The sequence below is a fragment of the Elaeis guineensis genome, chromosome 12 (genome assembly GCF_000442705.2).
Source record: "Elaeis guineensis isolate ETL-2024a chromosome 12, EG11, whole genome shotgun sequence".
NCBI classification, from domain to species: Eukaryota; Viridiplantae; Streptophyta; class Magnoliopsida; order Arecales; family Arecaceae; genus Elaeis; species Elaeis guineensis.
The window spans coordinates 17,891,939-17,913,209 of NC_026004.2; the positions used below are offsets into that span (position 1 = coordinate 17,891,939).

At 41.8% G+C, this 21,271-nt stretch overlaps 1 protein-coding gene across 2 annotated transcripts; it reads right to left on the bottom strand.

The window, feature by feature from the left end:
- Positions 1 to 726: 726 nt before the first annotated feature.
- LOC105054981 (polyubiquitin) lies at positions 727 to 16,860 on the bottom strand. Of its 2 annotated transcripts, XM_073246413.1 has the most exons (3): positions 16,735 to 16,860; positions 11,835 to 13,202; positions 727 to 2,552 (listed from the first exon to the last, which is right to left on the bottom strand). In XM_073246413.1, the coding sequence occupies exons 2-3, from the start codon at positions 13,200 to 13,202 to the stop codon at positions 942 to 944; spliced, it is 2,979 nt and encodes a 992-aa protein (XP_073102514.1). In that variant the 5' UTR covers positions 16,735 to 16,860; the 3' UTR covers positions 727 to 941. The 2 variants fall into 2 exon arrangements, with proteins under 2 accessions (XP_073102514.1, XP_073102513.1); XM_073246412.1 differs by lacking the exons at positions 11,835 to 13,202; positions 16,735 to 16,860 and adding an exon at positions 5,300 to 5,523.
- Positions 16,861 to 21,271: the final 4,411 nt, after the last annotated feature.

Sequence of the window (21,271 nt, forward strand, 5' to 3'; positions counted from 1 at the left end):
CAAAGTTACAAATGTCCTTAATGAAGCTCTTCATCTCTGACAACAGAAGTTGAACATTGAAGCTCTCATGGTAAACCAAGTTACATGTGCGTCATTTGAAGCATGGAGCACAGGACGGTCATATGTTAAACATTGAAGCTCTCATGGAAAACTAAGCTACCTGTGTCCGATTCGTAGAATGGATCAGTGCACAAGGCAATCTCAAGATGTCCTAGCAGCAGTTTGATGACGTTAAAATCATCCAGTACATCAGTGGAGAACCTAAAGCTCATAGGAACTCTACTTCTGCATTGATGAACTTTCGACAAAGGTTCGTTTGAATTACTTATTTAATTTTTTGCTTGCATCTGTAATCTTGACCCAGGACCGTGCTGAACTATACTGCATCTACTTTTGCCAAGTATCCATGTACAACCAAAAACCTGTTTAATTGCTAGTACTCATCATGAAAGTTACATCCGAATACACAAAACCTTGTACAATATCATATACTAATCATATGTAATCTAAATTGCATGACTGTTCCGCCTAAAGGTTCATCAGCATTCAGAACAAGTACAGTCAAATGCCAATGACCAGTTGAATGGCAAGTAGCAGTTTCTTTTATTCAAGCAATAAATAGAGAGTAATCCAGCTGCCACTACGTTATCACCTTATTTCAAAATTTGACAGCCATGGGAAGCTCAGAAAATAAAAACAACTTAAGCATCACATTAAGTCAGCATATGAAATATGGTAGCATGCCTTATTATATAGAATTAAACCTACATGTTTGCAGAACATTCAAACTGAACTTCAAATCACACATAAAACGAGCATCCAAAGTCTGACAGAGCATTCACCCGTAAACGACAAACTACTAACGTCAAGTTTTCTCCTAAGCCAAAGGGAGACACCACACCAGTACCAGATTTGAAACTTATGCAGACCCTGAAAACACACTACTGCTCAGAAGCACCCCCACGAAGGCGCAGGACAAGATGAAGAGTGGACTCCTTTTGGATGTTGTAGTCCGCCAGGGTACGCCCATCCTCAAGCTGCTTCCCGGCAAAAATAAGCCTCTGCTGATCAGGGGGGATCCCTTCCTTGTCCTGGATCTTGGCCTTGACATTATCAATGGTGTCCGAGCTCTCCACTTCCAGAGTGATGGTCTTCCCAGTCAGGGTCTTCACAAAAATCTGCATCCCACCACGAAGGCGGAGGACCAAATGAAGAGTAGATTCCTTTTGAATGTTGTAGTCTGCCAGTGTGCGCCCATCCTCCAGCTGTTTACCAGCAAAGATGAGACGCTGCTGATCTGGTGGGATGCCCTCCTTATCCTGGATCTTAGCCTTTACATTGTCAATGGTGTCGGAGCTCTCTACCTCAAGGGTGATGGTCTTTCCGGTAAGAGTCTTCACAAAGATCTGCATGCCACCACGAAGCCGGAGGACCAAGTGGAGAGTGGATTCCTTCTGAATGTTGTAATCAGCCAATGTACGGCCATCCTCAAGCTGCTTGCCAGCAAAGATAAGCCTCTGCTGGTCCGGGGGAATGCCCTCCTTATCCTGAATCTTAGCCTTCACATTATCAATCGTGTCAGAGCTCTCAACTTCCAGGGTGATGGTCTTGCCAGTAAGGGTCTTCACAAAGATCTGCATGCCACCCCTGAGCCGCAGAACAAGGTGGAGTGTTGACTCTTTCTGGATATTGTAGTCAGCCAAAGTGCGACCATCCTCAAGTTGTTTGCCAGCAAAAATGAGCCTCTGCTGGTCAGGGGGGATGCCCTCCTTATCCTGGATCTTGGCCTTAACATTATCAATGGTGTCCGAGCTCTCAACTTCCAGGGTAATAGTCTTGCCAGTGAGAGTCTTAACAAAGATCTGCATGCCACCCCTGAGTCGCAGGACAAGGTGGAGTGTCGACTCTTTTTGGATGTTGTAGTCGGCCAAAGTGCGGCCATCCTCCAGTTGTTTTCCAGCAAAGATGAGCCTCTGCTGATCTGGGGGAATGCCCTCCTTGTCCTGAATCTTAGCCTTCACATTATCAATTGTGTCAGAGCTCTCAACTTCCAGGGTGATCGTCTTGCCAGTAAGGGTCTTCACAAAGATCTGCATGCCACCCCTGAGCCGTAGAACAAGGTGGAGTGTTGACTCTTTCTGGATATTGTAGTCAGCCAAAGTTCGGCCATCCTCAAGTTGTTTGCCAGCAAAAATGAGCCTCTGCTGGTCAGGGGGGATGCCCTCCTTGTCCTGAATCTTAGCCTTCACATTATCAATTGTGTCAGAGCTCTCAACTTCCAGGGTGATGGTCTTGCCAGTAAGGGTCTTCACAAAGATCTGCATGCCACCCCTGAGCCGCAAGACAAGGTGGAGTGTTGACTCTTTCTGGATGTTGTAGTCAGCCAAAGTGCGGCCATCCTCAAGTTGTTTGCCAGCAAAGATGAGCCTCTGCTGGTCAGGGGGGATGCCCTCCTTATCCTGGATCTTGGCCTTCACATTATCAATGGTGTCCGAGCTCTCAACTTCAAGGGTGATGGTCTTGCCAGTGAGAGTCTTAACAAAGATCTGCATCTGTGGGGGGAAAGAAAGAAAGATAAGGAAAACTTAACAATTCAATAAGGCTTGAAGAAACCAGTCAATGTGACACTAAAATAACAAATATCTTCATTAAACAAAACAACCAAGTAAATAACTACTAGAAGACGTACAATTAGATATAAGAATCTTTCTCCTTCCAAGATGCCCATTCATATTTCAACAAGGATAATTTATGCATTAGTCTTTTAAAACTTTACTCTAAAACAACAGTTTGCATCAGATGCAACTATGTAACATACATTGGAAATTAAAGCATAGAAAAAAAAAAAGTTTTTCCCCTCATTCTGAGAGAGGAAGGAACAAACCCCCAGACCATAACCATCGAAGTCCAAATTCTTGGAGATGCATCATCCAATACTCCAAATCAAAATCCTTGATGGTATAAGTGAAGGGGTGTAACCACTAGGAAAAGCCCCAGTTTACATAAACAAGAGTAAACTAAAACAAATAACAAAGTTGGAAACACTACTTCCAATTATTGATTTGGTAGTAGTTTCATAAAACAACCAGTGGAGAAAATAAAAAATTGGCTGCAAGCGGACATCTAAAAGGAAGAAGAACTTATGATCTATAAGCAACAACACAAAATTTGCTCCTCTTTTCTTTTTTCTTTTTTTTTTTTTTTTTTGGTTGTGTGGTGGTGGGGAGGGGTGGTGTCATTTTTCTTGATAAGTTGTTTCTGATATTAAAATATAAAATATGGAGCTTTTAGCCTAAAAAACCAAACGAGATCATCATGCAGTGCACTGAACAACAACAAGGAATTCTAAAGTATATTACAAATAGATGCCAACCTAAACCTAAGAATTAGCAGGTGTCCTCAGAATTTTTTTCCCCTTTTTTGTGGTGATGAGCATTGGCCAAGGTTTTCTTTCAGGCTGAGATCTTATCCAAGATACCAGTATGTGTCAACATAAACTATTATCTTGCTGTTCATTGTTAATATTTCTGTAGACTAATCCCCTACATATTAAATACATAAATAGCTAGCCAATATCCCTAGCAGTGCCTGATATTTCTGGTGTTATATATATAATCAGTTAATCTATCAAGACAAACAGATCATCCAACTGCAAAAAAGGATAAAAACTTCAGTATTTCATCATGACCTGAGATCTTGGCTCTAAATCAGTTCTGCTTGCCGATGGAAATTATGAAGATATATGAGTATAAGAACCTCAGCAGAAGGCTAATCAGAAAGTATATGCCCATAAAAGGATTAAAACATACGGTTGAGATCGTTGGGACATGGACAAATTTAGCATTGGGACACAAGATTAGATAATAGTAACACGATCAATGGACAAGAAGTAAACAGAATCACATCACTAACACTTGATTACAACCTTGGAATCTTTAAGCATTAGTCAACGCATAAAGCAAGAAAAGGACAGAATTGACAAACATGATGAATTGTGCATATAAAAGTAATGTTAAATAATAAGCATATTAATTATCAAATATGTAAAATACTCTGTTTGGCATCCTTCAAAAGTATTGCTAACAAAATATCTACAAAAAATGATTATCAATCCACCAAAAAGATACCAAGTGATCGAACATTAGACATAATTACAAACCCTATCAGTCAAGACTTAATCTGAAAATGAGCAACCATATAAAACTAAAAAGAATAAATCTCTTAAATGGTAAGCACAATGTTTCAAACCTTAGGTTCTCCAGAAAACATATAGATACCTACCACTATCAATAAGGTCATTGTCCACTATTATTAGTAAAAGATAGGTTTGATAAAAATCAAAGAACAGGAATAGAAATGAAAAAAAAAGACAAAGAACAGACTCAATGATTAGACTTACACTACCAACAATCTCGACTCCAAAAACTGGTTGAAACATAAGCAGATAGCAATTATACATATAAGAGAAAGAAAATAAGATTAGAGCAAATCAAAGAAACCTATTTGTACGCTTATACTGCAAAAATATCCTAGCCACAGTTCCAAATAGAGTGAAACTCATGACGTGATGATAGATCTCTAAGCCACAAGCAATCATATAGATCCAAGAACTACTAAAATCCAAAAAAACAATTGGATCACTTAAAACTTAGATTCCATCAGAAAACATACAAAAGAACTATAAAGAATACACAATAAAAATCCATAATCCTTCATTCAAACATCGATCAAATTAGGAGCCAATCGCATCAAGGTTCTATAGATCAAAGAGCTGTTCAAAAAGGGGAAGAAAGGATATCAACCAACATTTGAATCAGAAGATGATATAAAACCCTAGAAACGATCATGGCCCTAGGAATTTTATGATAATCAAAACCCTAGATTCAATCAGTTCACGATCATAGCATCATACATATGAATCGATCATGGGCCAGATCCCAACACACACACAAACAAACAAGAAGATTAAAAAAAAGACTGATCCTGGAAATAATTAATTGTCCAAACCCTAGATGCCAACACGCCACGAACCGCATTAATAATCATCCAAGGTTCCAGAAGGCATCGAAACCCTAGATTCAACTTACGAACACAAAAACATAAAATCGAATAAGAGCGAAAAGAGGACAACACGCAACGATCTTCTCTTCAAAGATCGATCAAAACAATAATCCAATAGCACCAAATCGATACGGATCATAGGGGACAAAAAAAGCCCTAATTCAGCATCCAAAACCATACACCGAGTACCATACCATACTAATCAGAAAACTTAATACGACAAAGAGACGAGGAATACCTTCAGAGAGAGATGGGAGGAGACGGAAGAGAATCGAAGGGGAACGAAAAGAATTCGCTTTTGTGGATGGAGAAGAGGGCCGAGGGTCGGTCTCAATTTATAGAGCCGGGGAGGGAGAAAACGGGTGGTGGGTGGAAAAGGATAGGATTCTTCCCACCGGTTTCCAGAGTGGTGGGTCAAATTAACGAGGCAGGCTTTGGACCCACGAGAGGTACTTGGTTGGATTGGGTCTAAATTTAAACCCCACTCTGATTTAGATCAGGGAGAAAGCCTTTGTGCACCGCGTACGGTATAATAAACATAACATGGAATGCACTTGGGGGTGATAATTAGATAGATTGAGTCAAATATAAATTAAATTAAAAATATTTAAATTTAATTTATTTATTAAATAAATTAGATATTAAAATTTGAATCCGATTCATTTAATAAATAAATTATTTGATTCGATATATTTAATATATTTATATTTATAATTTAATTTTAAAAAAATTTATTTATGATCTATTTAAAATAATAAAAAAATAAAAATCTGTTTCTCACCTCTATCTTCGATCTCTACTGTTCGTCATGCTCTCAGTCCGACCACAGCCCGCCCCTCTGCCCTTGCCACACGCTCGCCCCTCCGTCCGACCCCTATTTGCTCTACCCTTGCTTATTTATATTTTTTTAAAAAAAAATCTAGCAATGATCGGAAAGGACAACAAAGAGACGAAGAGGACGAGTGGGTTTCTCACCTTTGCCGCGAGCTCGTTCAGACGGAGAGCTCTAAATTCCTGTCCCGATCGTAGTCGCGAGCTCGTTTAGGCGGTGTCGGAGAGCATCTACCGCAGCTCGTGAGGGCATGGCTAAAGGAGGGGAGCAGCACCCAGGCAGCCATGAAGCTGCAGATCTTTCGACTCTCCGATTATTCTGAAAATCATCCTCTCTTCGGTCATCACCGTTGCCGTCATCACGCTCGTCACCGTCTAGCTCTCTTCGATGGTGTCACATGGGCACTTTCCAGAGCCCTGTGTTTGATTCCTAGCCCATTGGGCATTGTTCTTGCCCTCGTGGGTATCGTCGCCCATCGGATCCTCGTCGGCCTCGCTTGGGCCCTCGATGCCACCCGCCTGATGGCCTTCTCTGTCAGGGCAATCGAGAAGTAGACGGGATTTTGGTGAGAGAGGAGGGAGTGGGATTGGGGTTGGAGGGGTTTGGAGAGGCTGAGGCGGTGGTTGGGAGGGTGAGGAGGTGAGAACTTAGGATTTTGAAGAGACAGAAGAGGAAAAGGAGGGCGATGGAAAAAAAAATAGAAAACATGGATCACCGTGGGAATGGACCAAAATTTAGGCGGACTGCTTAAATTTTACCAGAAGCCCGTGGGGCCACAGGCCCAAATAAATTTAAATAAAAATCATAAACAGTTTGGATAGGTTGAGAAATTTAAACTCAAACCCTGTCTGTTTAATAAATGAGTGAAACAGGTCGGTCCATCTATGATCTAAATCCGTTTAAGTCAAATTCAAATTTGTTTATGGCGGATCGAATGCAGATCAAATTGGTGGATCGAATCATATTTTGGCACCCCTAAGCGCACCATCCGATCATCTCGGACTACATAGCCACTGTTTTTCAACATGTATTTAATAGTATATTTAATGTCTGCAGTTCTACTTTTTTTATTTAAAATTTTGAATGATAAAAATATCTCTCATATTTTGAAAAAATTATAACATTCTGTGACATATTATGATATCTTTCGATCAAATTATGACTTCCTGCGTACAGGAAGACATAATTTTTTTTCGAAGTTACAAAGAGGAAAAAATATTTTCGTCATTTAAAATTTAAAATTTTTTTAAATAATAAAAATATCTTTTTATTTTTTATGACATTCTGTGGCTAAATTATGAATATGAAGTCATAATTTGACAGCAGGATGTCATAATATGACCACAAGATGTCATAATTTTTTTTAAAAAAAAGAATATTTTTATCATTTAAAATTTCAAACCAAAAAGTGGAATTACAGATATTAAATACACATTAGAAAATGATGGTTATGTGATCCAATCAAGTGAGACGGTGTATTTTTTCTACACTGCATACAATGTACAAAGAATTATTCCTTAGACTAGGTTTTGGGTGCAGCTGATCCCAGGTAAAATATGGAGAAGAGTGGGCTTAGGAGTTGCAATCCAGGCTGGTTGTGTGGGCTCTTGTTGGGCAGTTTTGGAGACACCATGGCAAACTCTAATCGGGTCCGCAAGTTGGTTGAGACTAGCATATCGATGGGCCAAATTATAAATGTAACTGTTATGTTATTCCAGGCTAGATTAAAAAGTAAAGAATTATGAAAAATTAAAAAAAAATATTAAAAACAATAAAACAACTGTTATTTATAGAAGAGATCTATTAGCACATAGAAAAAAAAATCAAATTAAATTAAATTTTGCAACAATTCTAATATCTAATTAGTATTAATTATATTTTAATATCTTATCAGATGGTTTAGCTATATGACAGACAATCAGCAATTATGGCTGTGATATTGCATGGTATTCAAGAAGTTTACTATGGTTGTGATATTGCATGATTTTATTCAATTGCTTGTATGTCATCCGGGGACTTTCTTTCTTCTTTTTTTTTTATTATTTAGTAAGTGATATTTTGTTCTTCTGTTAATAAAATGAATTTCTTCCTCTTAAGTAGAAAGAAGAAGAAAAAAGACAATAAGTTTTTGAGAAATCTAGCACCCATTCTTTTCTTTGATAGAATTTTTTTTTTTTGTTAAAAAGTTGAGAGTTGGAAAGGATCGATCCGACACATCTACCTCTTCTGGGTGTGATTATAGAGCCCCAATTCCTATTGGAGAATATTCGATTCGGGCCAAATTTGATGGGACTTTAAAATATGATTTTTTTGACCATTATCATGGTAATAGTTCTTGTACACAATTGTACTCTCTATACATGGTTATATTGTCCCTATACACACGTGTATCAATATGTATATGGTTATTTGTAATAGTATACTAAATAACTGTGTCTATATTAGAGAATTAATGTGTGCAATTGCTAGGAATGGGAAATTAAAGAAACCCTGAAACTTGGAGTAGATGCTAAAGTTTCAATCAACAGGGATTGTTACTGCTAAATTATGAAGTCATGTTAAGGTCAAATTAGGCCGTAGTGGACTGTGGTCAATATGGCAATTAAAGCTCCTTGGTTGGCCACTAATTTTAAAAAGAAATTTTTTTATCAGAATTTTTCTAGTGGAAGATTTTTTGATGTTCAAGTCAGTTAAAATTTAAAAAATAATAGAAGAGAGAATTGGTGATTAAAAGAGTGGAAACTATGAAATAAGCTCAAAATTCTTATCTAGGATCTCCTGCCTACCTCTATTTATAGAGAGAGGTCAGTAGTCATTTCTACGATGAACAATATGTATACTAATGGCACACAACAGATAGTTTATAACTTAAATAGATCGTGATGGTCAGTCACATCCTTTGACAGTTATACGGGTTGGAGGATGAGTCGACGGAGAATATTCTCCTGCGCTGTCCGCGGACAAGATTGATTTAGAAGAGGATGGGTCATGGGAGGTGAGTAGCGGTCTTTGGCTGAATTCTTTCCTGTATGCGATCCGCACGAGTACTACTGAGGGGCCGACCTATAACTGGGGGGTAGAATAGCATATGTCGCCATCAGATTTGGATTATCAAGAATAGTTTGATCTTCGAAGCTGAGATGGTGCATGTTCACCAGATGCTAGAGAGAGCCTTTCATTTGACCATAGAGTACAATCGTTTCAATGCTATCAGTCAGCTCCTTGATGTCTCCGACTCTTGAGGCTCTCATGCTGCTCTTTGCGGCGACTTGGAGATTTTTTTCATTTCTTGAGAGCCCCTTCCTTGGGGATATGTCAAGTTTAACTTTAACGGTAGTGTTGGGGAGGATAGGGGTGGTGCTGATTTTGTCATCCAGGGTTCAAATGCCAAATTGCTGGCGGTGGAGGGCTCACATCTTTTTGAGCTTCGAGCTGCCTGGGGAGCATCATCTATGCCAGACAGAGGCTTCGGGTGAAGGGGATACTCATTGAAGGAGATTTTACTACCGTCATCAGTTGGATCCGAGATGACATGGAGCAGTTGGAGGCCTATCTGTTCTTTCTGGTATGTGAATTTTTCTATATGATTTCATTACGATGTATGTTCAATATGTTTTTCAAGAGGCAAACAGCAAATGTCTGGACCGACGATAAGGTCAGACATGTCCGCGTGCTCTGTAGGACATTTTATTTTTTGATTTTTTGGCATGTACTTGTACTAGAATGTTGTGAGCATCCGCTTGTACCAAAAAAAAAAAAACTCAAATTGTGAAGTGATAGAATCAGTAGTGTTATGGCTGATAATTCCCCATCAGCTTTTGATTAATGTTAACTGCATTCTTTGGCTTTGACATATTATTGTTCAGTTTGGGTGTCGTTTGTTAGTAACTTCTTAATATGTTGATGGACTGCGGCAAGAACTCAGGGAAATATATAGTCCCAAACAAGCCGAGGCAGTCCCTGCCGCAGGCCATGGAACAGGCTGAAACACAGGCAAGGGAGAAGGTAACAGAACAGTGGAGGAAGGAGATGGATGATGAATATGAGAAGAGACTTCAAAGGAATTAATTGGGTTGGAGGACAAGATATAGAGATTCAGGAGCAGAATCGGAACTGAGAGCTGGACTTCAAAGAAGCATGGCCATCAGTGGAATGGGAGGGACTGGGAAACAGAATTTTCTTGCGTATGGCGTTTTTTCTTTTTCCTTTTTCTTTTTTTTTTTCCTTTTATATACATACATACATACATATATATATATATATATATATATATATATATATATATATATATATATATATATATATATATATATATATATATGTGTGTGTGTGTGTGTGTGTGTGTGTGTGTGTGTGTGCGCGCGCTTGGGATGCCACCACCGAACTAAGAAGGTGGTTTCTTCTTTCCAAGACCACATCCTAGTTAATCTACACAGAACTGGACACTGTACTAGACCAAGCAAAATAGCACATAGCTGGAACAAGGAAATTTTGTATGGTCTATGGTGATTACTTGCATGGTTCCTTCAGACCGGGTGAAAACCACCGATCCTGGTAGCCGGCAGCCAGCATACAAGCCTCACAATGGAACGCTAGCCCCCAGCAATGGAATCCAATTGGGTTTCTGGTGGGCTCAGACCTCTAGCAGCCATGAAAACCCAGCAGTTCGTTTCTCGAACAATTGTTTGTCATTTGAAATTTTAATGCAAACTGGAATAAGTATGCCAGACTGCCAGTATAGTGAGAGAGAATGGTGATGGATAGATGACTACCACAAGGTCAGATCTACAGATTTATTACATTTTTTAAGAGAAACATATCTTTTATTTTTTGCCTCTCCATTCCATACATGGAGGTTGTAACAGAATACAGAACTTCTGGGTTTGAGACATGTTTATGCATTTGGGAGCCTGTGAAGGGCCAGCAACAGCAAGCCATTAACATTATCAGCAGACTCGGGCACATAAACCAAACGAAGTTACAAATATCCTGAACGATGCTCTTCATATCTCACAACAGAAGTTGAACATTGAAGCTCTCACGGTAAACCAAGTTACATATCTCTCATTTGAAGCATGGATCATTGCAGAGACATTGAAGCTCTCACGGCCAACTAAGCTACCTGTATTGGATATGAAGGATGGATCATGGCACAGAGCAGGCTCGAGATGTCCTGGTTGCAGTTTGATGATGTTAAGATCATCCGGTACATCAGTCAAGAACCTAAAGCTCATAGAACCACTCTTCTTCTGTATTGATGAACTTCCGACAAATGTATGAATTACCAACTCTCTTTAATTTTTTGCTTGCGTCTGCAATCTTCACCCAGGATTGTGCTCAACCATACTACATCTACATTTGCCGAGTATCCATGTACCACGAAACAACCTGTTCAATGGCAAGCACGCATCATGAAAAGTGCATCTGACCACAACTGTAAAATATCATAATCATATCACATGTAATCCAAATTGTGCGAGTCTTAGGCCTAAGAGTTCATCAGCATTCAACCTTGTATACAGAACAAGTACGGTCAAATGTCCATGACCAGTTGAATGACCAGTTGAATGGCAAGTAGCAGTTCTCAGTTCTTCAAGCAATGAATAGACAGTAATCCAGCTGCCACCATGTTATCACCTTATTTCAAAATTTGACAGCCATGGGAAGCTCAGAAAATAAAAACAACTTATGCATCACATTAAGTCAGCATACGAAATATCGTAGCATGCCTTATTATACAGATTTAAACCTACAGGTTTGCAGAACATTCAAACTAAACTTCAAATCACACATGCGTAAAACAAGCATCCTAAGTCTGATAGAGCATTCACACATAAAGCACAAACTACTTAACATTAAGTGTTCTCCTAAGCCAAAAGGAGACACCAGTACCAGATTTGAAACTTATGCAGACCCTGAACACCCATTACAGCTCAGCAGCACCACCACGAAGGCGGAGGACAAGATGAAGAGTGGACTCCTTCTGGATATTATAGTCCGCCAAAGTACGCCCATCCTCAAGCTGCTTTCCAGCAAAAATAAGTCTTTGCTGATCAGGAGGAATACCTTCCTTATCTTGGATCTTGGCCTTGACATTATCGATGGTGTCCGAGCTCTCCACTTCTAGAGTGATGGTCTTCCCAGTGAGGGTCTTCACAAAGATCTGCATCCCACCACGAAGGCGGAGGACCAAATGAAGAGTAGATTCCTTTTGAATGTTGTAGTCTGCCAGCGTGCGCCCATCCTCCAGCTGTTTACCAGCAAAGATAAGCCGCTGCTGATCTGGTGGGATGCCCTCCTTATCCTGGATTTTAGCCTTTACATTGTCAATGGTGTCAGAGCTCTCTACCTCGAGGGTGATGGTCTTTCCAGTGAGGGTCTTTACAAAGATCTGCATGCCACCACGGAGCCGGAGGACCAAGTGGAGGGTGGATTCCTTCTGAATGTTATAATCAGCCAATGTACGGCCATCCTCAAGCTGCTTGCCAGCAAAGATGAGCCTCTGCTGGTCTGGAGGAATTCCCTCCTTGTCTTGGATTTTTGCTTTAACATTGTCAATTGTATCAGAGCTCTCAACTTCTAGGGTGATGGTCTTTCCAGTAAGGGTCTTAACAAATATCTGCATACCGCCCCTAAGCCGCAGGACAAGGTGGAGTGTTGACTCTTTCTGGATGTTATAGTCAGCCAAAGTGCGGCCATCCTCAAGCTGTTTGCCAGCAAAGATGAGCCTCTGCTGGTCCGGCGGAATGCCCTCCTTGTCCTGAATCTTAGCCTTCACATTATCAATTGTGTCAGAGCTCTCAACTTCCAGGGTGATGGTCTTGCCAGTAAGGGTCTTCACAAAGATCTGCATGCCACCCCTGAGCCGCAGAACAAGGTGGAGTGTTGACTCTTTTTGGATATTGTAGTCAGCCAAAGTGCGACCATCCTCAAGTTGTTTGCCAGCAAAGATGAGCCTCTGCTGGTCTGGGGGAATGCCCTCCTTGTCCTGGATCTTGGCCTTAACATTATCAATTGTGTCAGAACTCTCGACTTCAAGGGTGATGGTCTTGCCGGTAAGGGTCTTCACAAAGATCTGCATGCCACCCCTGAGTCGGAGAACAAGATGGAGTGTCGACTCTTTCTGAATGTTGTAGTCAGCCAGTGTGCGACCATCCTCAAGCTGTTTGCCGGCGAAAATAAGCCTCTGTTGGTCTGGGGGGATGCCCTCCTTGTCTTGGATCTTGGCCTTCACATTATCGATTGTATCAGAGCTTTCAACTTCAAGAGTGATGGTCTTGCCAGTCAGAGTCTTAACAAAGATCTGCATCTGTAAAAGATAAAAAGGGGAATATTTAACAAGTCAATAAGGCATGAATGAAAACAACAAATGGATGTGACATCAAAATAATCACTGTCTTCATTAAACAAAACATGCAAGTAATAACTTCTAGAAAAGGTGCACATAGATTGTAAATCTTTCTCCACCCACGATGTCAATGCTAATCTATGCAGCAGTCCTTTAAAACTTCGCTGTTATACAGTAAATTGCATCACACTATAAAATATTTTAGAAATTAAAGCACAAACAAGGGTAAACATTTTTCCTTAGAGAGAAAGGGAGGAAGACCTATTGACAATTAGTTGTTATCCAAGTCCAAATTCTTGGAGACGCATCATCCAGGACTCGAAACTCAAAACTTTTAATTGCCAAGCAGATTTGTAACCACTAGGATAGGCCTTGATTTACATAAACAAGAGTAAAGTAGAACATATAGCATTAAAGTTGCAAACACTGCTTAACTGATAGTTGCTTCTACAGTAAATAGTGTTTTAAAAATTGTCTGCTGTAATGCTAGCACTCAAGGGAGCACATAGTGCATAAATGGTATACGGGCGCACATGCAGTTAGTTATAACATGATCGAAACTCACATTCAAACTAATCATCCATTTGCAAGTGCTCTATCCATAAAGACCTACAAAAAAAGTGGCCACATGTTTGGCCTCATAATGCTAATAGGCCATATATGCAATTGTAAAATGCTAATTCAGCTGCATACATTGCCACATGGTGTGAAATGGACTGCCTTTTCGACATATATGTGGTAAGACCACATATAGTGACCGCATGGAGGCAATGCAGTGCAGTCAAGGGACTGCATCCACATATGCAGTCTCATGCACTGTATTTTAAAACACCAAGAGCAGATTCATAAAACAATAAGACATGCACAACATTGGCTGTCAAGTTAACAAAAGAAGAAGAAGAAGAATCTATGATACAAAAAAGAAACCACACATGGGTATGCCCGCATGTGGATTTTTCATGGAGGTGGAATCTCTCTCTCTCTCTCTCTCTCTCTCTCGTTGTGTGGGGGAGGGGGTTCATTTTCCTGATCAGTTGTTTCCAATGCCAACTAGATAATTAATAAATAAATAAATAAATAAAATTTAGGATCCTCCACAGAACGAGAACATAAAAACGTAAAAACAGCAACCAAAAGAGATCATCAACTAGTGCATTAACAAGAACAATGAACTACAAGTCATATTAAAAGCATATTACAAAATCGACACCAACCTATGCATAAGAATTAACAAGTGTCCCAGGGATTATTTTTATCCCTCCCGGGTGTTGATGGGAAGTGAACCATGGTTTCCATTTAAGCTGAGATATCATCCAACACACAAGTATCTGCCACGTGAGGCAGAATAATATATTGTTTTTCCCATCAGATGACAGAAACTGTTAATTCACTATTCCATGTTCCTATGTGAATTACTCTCTTACTATTGTTTTACCTTGTTTCCTATATGTTAAACCAATGCACATGTAAAACAGATATTGGACACTCTACAGAAGTATTTCGCAATTGATTTATCTTGATAGTCAGTCTCCTTTTTACTATATTGGCATTGTTGGTATTACATATTAACTAAGCTATCTGGATAACTAGATAATTAGCATTACATCTCAGCCTGACATGTTCATTTTATCTCAAAATTCAGTTGCCAATGAATACTGCAAATATATATGGGCACAAAAGCTTCAGCGTGGGTGATCAGAAAGTACATGCGCAGAAAAAAGGATAAACACTTAAGCTCTGAGACCTTTTGAATCTTAACAACTATAGCACCGCAAACATGATCAGGAGATAGCAATACAATCAATTGACAAGGATTAGAGAAAATTGAATTGCTAAGACTTAATTACAACCTTGCCAATCTTTAAGCATTAACCAAGGTATAATGCACAAAAAGGACATGATTGAGAACCATGATAAATCATGCATAAAAAATAATGTCAAATCACAAGTATTTTAATTGTCAAATACGATCCTTCAAAAGTATTACTGACCAAAAGGTAAGACAGCAAGGTATCTATTACAACAATTACTAATCAATTAAAAAATATCAAGTAAAGAATGGTGGACATAGTCACAAAACCAATTAGTCATGGCTTAATCTAAAGAAGAGAGCAACCATATAAAACTAAAAAGAAAGATATATTTCTTAGATGGTAGGAACAATGTTTCAAAACATTCTTTCACTAGAAAACATACAATGAATATATCCAACCTAACTCAATAGTGTCTTCTCAAGATGTTTGGCACCCTTCTAAGGTATTACTGACCAAAAGGAAAGATAACAAAATATCTATAACTGATAATGATCAATCAATCAAACGATGCCCAAGTAAAAGAATGTTAAACATAATCATAAACCCTATCATTCGAGACTAAATTTAAAAGAAAACATGCAGAGACGTACCACTATCGATAAAGGACCGCTATTCATTATTATTAGTAAAAGGCACGTTTGATAATAATCAAAGAATAGGTAGTGGAATGAAAGAAAAGAAATAGAGTCAATAATCACATGATCCATAATCTTATATTCAAAAACTGATCAAAACATAAGCCAACAGAAAGATATACATAATAACCAAAAGAAAAAGAAAATAAAATTATAACAAGCCTAAGAAGCATAGTTATACTACACAAATACCCTAGTCCCAATGCCAAACAGAATGAAACTCATAACGTGAGGACGGATAAATATGCCACGAGCAAATATTCAGATCTAGAAAAATAAAACAACCAGAAAACAAGTGAATCACTGAAATCTTATATTCAAATAGCTCATGAACTAGAAAACACACAAGTGGACTATAAAGAATACAGAATAACGCCCGATGATCAGATCAGACTTTTAGCTAATTTCATCAAAGTTGTTTAGACCAAAGAACTATTCAGTGGGGAAAGGGCATCAACAAATACTTGGATCAATAAGATGATCTAAAACATATTAATAATAGAACCCTTGGTTTTAAATGATGATCAAAACCTAGATTCAATTACTTGATGAACCTAAAAACAAACATACGAATTAATAGATAAAACGGAATGACACCCAACCAACTTTTCCTAAAGATCCGTCATATGATAAGCCAGTACCACCAAAAACACAAAGATCAAGGAACCATACCAAGAAACCAGGAGAAAACGAAAAAAGAAAACGATAAAGAAAAAGATTGAAGATGATCCAAACCCTATACTGGAACACGTCACAAACCGTACTAATAATCACTCCTAGGAAACCCTAAGTTCAACTGAGAGGAATCGAGAGGAATCAATAGCAAAATCGGAATAACACCGTAACACACCATCCATCTTTCTTCAAAGATCGATCAAAAAAACACAATCCAGCAACATCAACACATAGATCGAAGAACCGTTCAAGTAAACCCAAAACAAAGAATCCCAAATTGATCCTAAGGATTGACAACATGATCCAAACCCTAAATCCACCACCAAATCATAATAGTAAAAAGCTCTGCGGAAAAGAGATGAGAAATACCTTGAGAGAAAGCTGGGGATAGACGGTAGAGGGATCGAAGGGGAACGAAAAAAAGCGCTTGTGAAAAAGAGGGCCAAGGGTATGGTCTCTATATATGGTTGGGTGGGGGAGGAGAACGAGCGGGGGGGGGGGGGGGAAGAGTCCTACCCTCGATAGAATTCTTTTCCCTACGGTCGACGACTTTGATTCCTTTCTACGCAATGGATGCCGTATCGACATCCGTTGCCACTTGCCAGCTCCCACCCGTTCCCGTAGCTGGTCAAATTTGGCAGGCGGTTTTGGTCGTCGTGATATTTAGACCCGACTTTTCGGTAAAAAAATAATTAGACCCGACTTTACCGGGCCCATATAATATATTGGGTTGGACGAGGTCTAAATTATATCCCACATGTTTAGGGTGGCCTTTGGAATTTTTTGGTCTAAACTCTAATCGACAGTATATGTAAAAATGACAATTTTAAAATTAAAAAAATATATTTTTCTGATTTTGTCACTCAACTTTTATTTAAAGAATATCCTCTGACATATTTTAAGTAATGCATGCTTTCTCATCCTTAACTACCTTTTTTTTTTTCAATTAAAATATTTTTTTTTCATAAAATTCTCAAGTAAATTGAATTCTATCTATTTCTCTAAAGTGGCTTTGGACTATGAAATCCCACTCCTAAATATATTAGACCATATTACTCACTCTTTTTTTTTTTTCCCTTCCAAAACATACATTATAAATATCCGATTATTGGTTAGACTTCCCCTAGATGTTATAGTTAGCCGGCATATATCCGGCCCCAAATAGATTGATTACGTCCAAGCCTCCTTTCTTTTTTTGCCATTTTGACTTGGAAAAATCTTTCACCTTATCAGGATAGAGAATGGTGAGGTCGTAGGAATTCCTTTCCAAAAAAAAATCTGTTGGGCATAAAATACCCTCGATCGAAGTTTTTGGCATGGTCGACCCTCGCGAGTCTCTTCCAACTTTCGACAACTGTTGGTGAACTCCCGTCACTCCGTCCACAACTTCTGCAGCAAGGAAGACTCCGTCCGGAATCCCACGGGAGCCGGACTCCGTCCACAATTTCTGCAGCAAGGAAAACTCCGCCCGGGTTCCTACAGGAGCCGGACTCCGTCCACCACTTCTGCTGCAAGGAAGACTCCACCCGGATTCCTACGGGGGCCGGGCTCCGTCCACAATTTCTTCAGCAAGGAAGACTCCGCCCGGACTCCTACGGGAGCTGGGTTCCGTCCACAATTTCTGCAGCAAAGAAGACTCCGCCCGGACTCCTACGGGAGCCGGACTCCGTCCACAATTTCTGCGGCAAGGAAGACTCCGCCCGGGCTCCTACGGGAGCCGGACTCCGTCCACCACTTCTGCTACAAGGAAGACTCCGTCCGGACTCCTACGGGAGCCGGACTCCGTCTACAATTTCTGCGGCAAGAAAAACTCCGCCCGGGCTCCTACGGGAGCCGGACTCCGTCCACCACTTCTGCTGCAAGGAAGACTCCACTCGGACTCCTACGGGAGCCGGGCTCCGTCCACAATTTCTGCAGCAAGGAAGACTCCGCCCGGACTCCTACGGGAGCCGGGCTCCGTCCATAATTTCTGCAGCAAGGAAGACTCCGTTCGGACTCCTACGGGAGCCGGGCTCCGTCCACCACTTCTGCTGCAAGGAAGACTCCGCCCGGACTCCTACGGGAGCCGGGCTCCGTCCATAATTTCTGCAGCAAGGAAGACTCCGCCCGGACTCCTACGGGAGCCGGGCTCCGTCCATAATTTCTGCAGCAAGGAAGACTCCGCCCGGACTCCTACGGGAGCCGGGCTCCGTCCACCATTTCTGCAGCAAGGAAGACTCCGTCCGGGCTCCTACGGGAGCCAGACTCCGTCCACCACTTCTGCTGCGAGGAAGACTCCGCCCGGACTCCTACGGGAGCCGGACTCCGTCCATAATTTCTGTAGCAAGGAAGACTCCGTCCGGACTCCTACGGGAGCCGGACTCCGTCCACAATTCCTGCGGCAAGGAAGACTCCGTCCGGACTCCTACGGGAACCGGACTCCGTCCACTATTTCTGGGACAAAGAAGACTTCGCCCGGACTCCTACGAGAGCTGGGCTCCGTCCACGACTTCTGCTGCTGGTAAGCCTTGTCCAGACTCCTACGGGAGCCAGATTTCGCTTTTGATTTCAATTGCAGGAAGACTCCACCTGGACTCTTACGGGAGCCGAACTCCGCCTACGACCCCCAACTGCAAGTAGACTGCGTACGGACTCCTACGAGAGTCAGACTCCGTCTTCTATTCTGACTGCGGGAAGACCTCATCCAAACTCCTACGGGTACCGGACCTCGCTACCGACTCCAACCGAACTTCGGCCAACATGTCTGGATCCCCTGACAAGCCACAGTAACGGACACCACTGCTCCACTCCCTGCGGCAGACCCTGCGTAGCTCCATTACTCCCTGACAGGCCGTATTAACGGCCACGACTCTGCTCCACTCCCTGCGGCGGATTCTGTGCGAGTCCACCACTCCCTGACAAGTCACGACAGCGGATGCCGCTCCACTCCCTGTAACTGATTCCACGTGGCGAGCCACGGCAATAGCCACGATCCCGCTCCACCACCCTCCGCAATAAATTTCTCCTGACTCTGGGCGGCCCACGACCAGACGGTTTCAGACGTCGCCATCAATTTGTTGCCCCCTCCGTCTATAAAAGGGGAACCCCAGATACGTTATTCCATAAGCTCTCGTTTTTACCTAGAAATTCTGCTAAAATTTCCGTTCGAGCACTCCATTCTTGTTGAGGCAGAGAACTGACTTGAGCGTCGGAGGGTCTTGCCGGAGCAACCCCACCTCCGATTTAGATTTCTTTTGCAGGTCCCGACGGTGACCGCGACTTCCTCGACTCCAGCTTCTCCGACGCAAGCGGATTTTTGCACCAACAGGATTGGCGCTAGAGGAAGGGCGCTGTGTCTTCACAGCATCCTTGTTCTTAAAGGAGCGCTCAACGGGACCGCCTCCGGTCATCTTCTCCGGCACCCACTCCTCCTTTCCCCCACTGGATCCTCGCCTGATGCCTTCTCGCGAAGCATCCGCATAGCTACCCACGGCCTCCGCAGCCATATCTCGGACCCCGATCTCGCCTCTGGTTTCTCAGGCACTGCATCCTCCGGCTATGGTTGCCGGTATGGAGTGGCCGGGCGATCGGCCTTCGACGGATTCCGCCAACACCGTCTCAGGGGGATCCCAGCAGGAAACAACCAACTTACCGGCTGTATCCCCCAAGCGGCAAAAGACTGAAGAGCCCATAACCTTTACCGAAGAAGACACTCAGGGAGTCCAATTCCCTCATAACGACGCGGTCGTAGTTTCCTTGAATATAGCAAATTACGACGTCTGTCGCATTTTTGTCGACAATGAAAGTTCGGCCGACATCTTGTTCTACGACGCCTTTTCAAGAATGTCCATCCTTGACAGCCATCTGAGACCGATTAGCTCCCCTTTGGTAGGGTTTACCGACGACACCGTTTCGACGGAAGGAATAATAACTTTGACTGTGGCCGCAGGTCAATATCCAAGGCAATCCAGGGTCCTGATGAATTTCTTGATGGTAAAGGCGCCATCAGCCTACAATGCAATCCTCGGCCGACCTGGCCTCAATGCTCTCCGAGCCGTCGTATCGACCTACCATTTGAAGTTAAAGTTTCCCACCAACTAGGGGATCGGAGAGGTTCGGGGAGACCAAGCCCTGGTCAGACACTGCTACAATATAGCCTTGCAAAGAAGCGATCAATCTGACCCCTATCCCGTCGATGGACTGGATGCTCGCGATGACCTCACCGAAGAGAGGGGCGCCCCAATCGAAGATCTGGTACCAATCCCTTTGAATGACGGGAACGCGGAGCATGTAGCGATGATCGGCTCCAACCTAGGGGAGGAGGTGCGGACGCGTCTCATTGATTTTCTACGAAGGAATGCGGACGTTTTCGCTTGGGTTCCAGCAGACATGCCGGGGATTGACACGAAAGTCATGGAGCATCATCTGGCCGTCGATCCAAAGCATCGACCGACGAAAGAAAAAATCCGAAGTCATGCTCCGGAGAGGCAGAAGGCGATAGCCGAGGAAGTGGATAAGCTCCTTAAAGCCGGATTCATTAAGGAAGTCAATTATCCTGATTGGATTTCCAATGTTGTCCTGGTCAAAAAAGCAAACGGTAAGTGGAGGATGTGTATAGACTTCAAAAAGCTGAATAAGGCCTGTCCGAAGGACAGCTACCCCCTTCCCAGAATCGATCAACTGGTGGACGCGACCTCGGGCCATGAGCTCCTCACCCTCATGGACGCATTCTCCGGCTATAATCAAATTAGAATGACGCCGGAAGACGAAGAAAAGACAGCTTTCATCACTAATCGTGGCCTTTACTGTTACAGGATCATGCCTTTCAACCTCAAGAATGCGGGCGCAACCTACCAACGGTTGGTGAACAAAATTTTCAAGGAGCAGATCGGCCGTAACATGGAGGTCTACGTGGACGATATGCTCG

Bases quoted from the DNA above. Each gene is read 5' to 3' on its own strand.
- LOC105054981 (XM_073246413.1), bottom strand. From the start codon at position 13,202: ATGCAGATCTTTGTTAAGACTCTGACTGGCAAGACCATCACTCTTGAA. The intron at 2,553-11,834 runs GCTGCTGAGCTG...TTCCCCCCACAG, and splicing joins TCCTCCGCCTTCGTGGTGGT to ATGCAGATCTTTGTTAAGAC.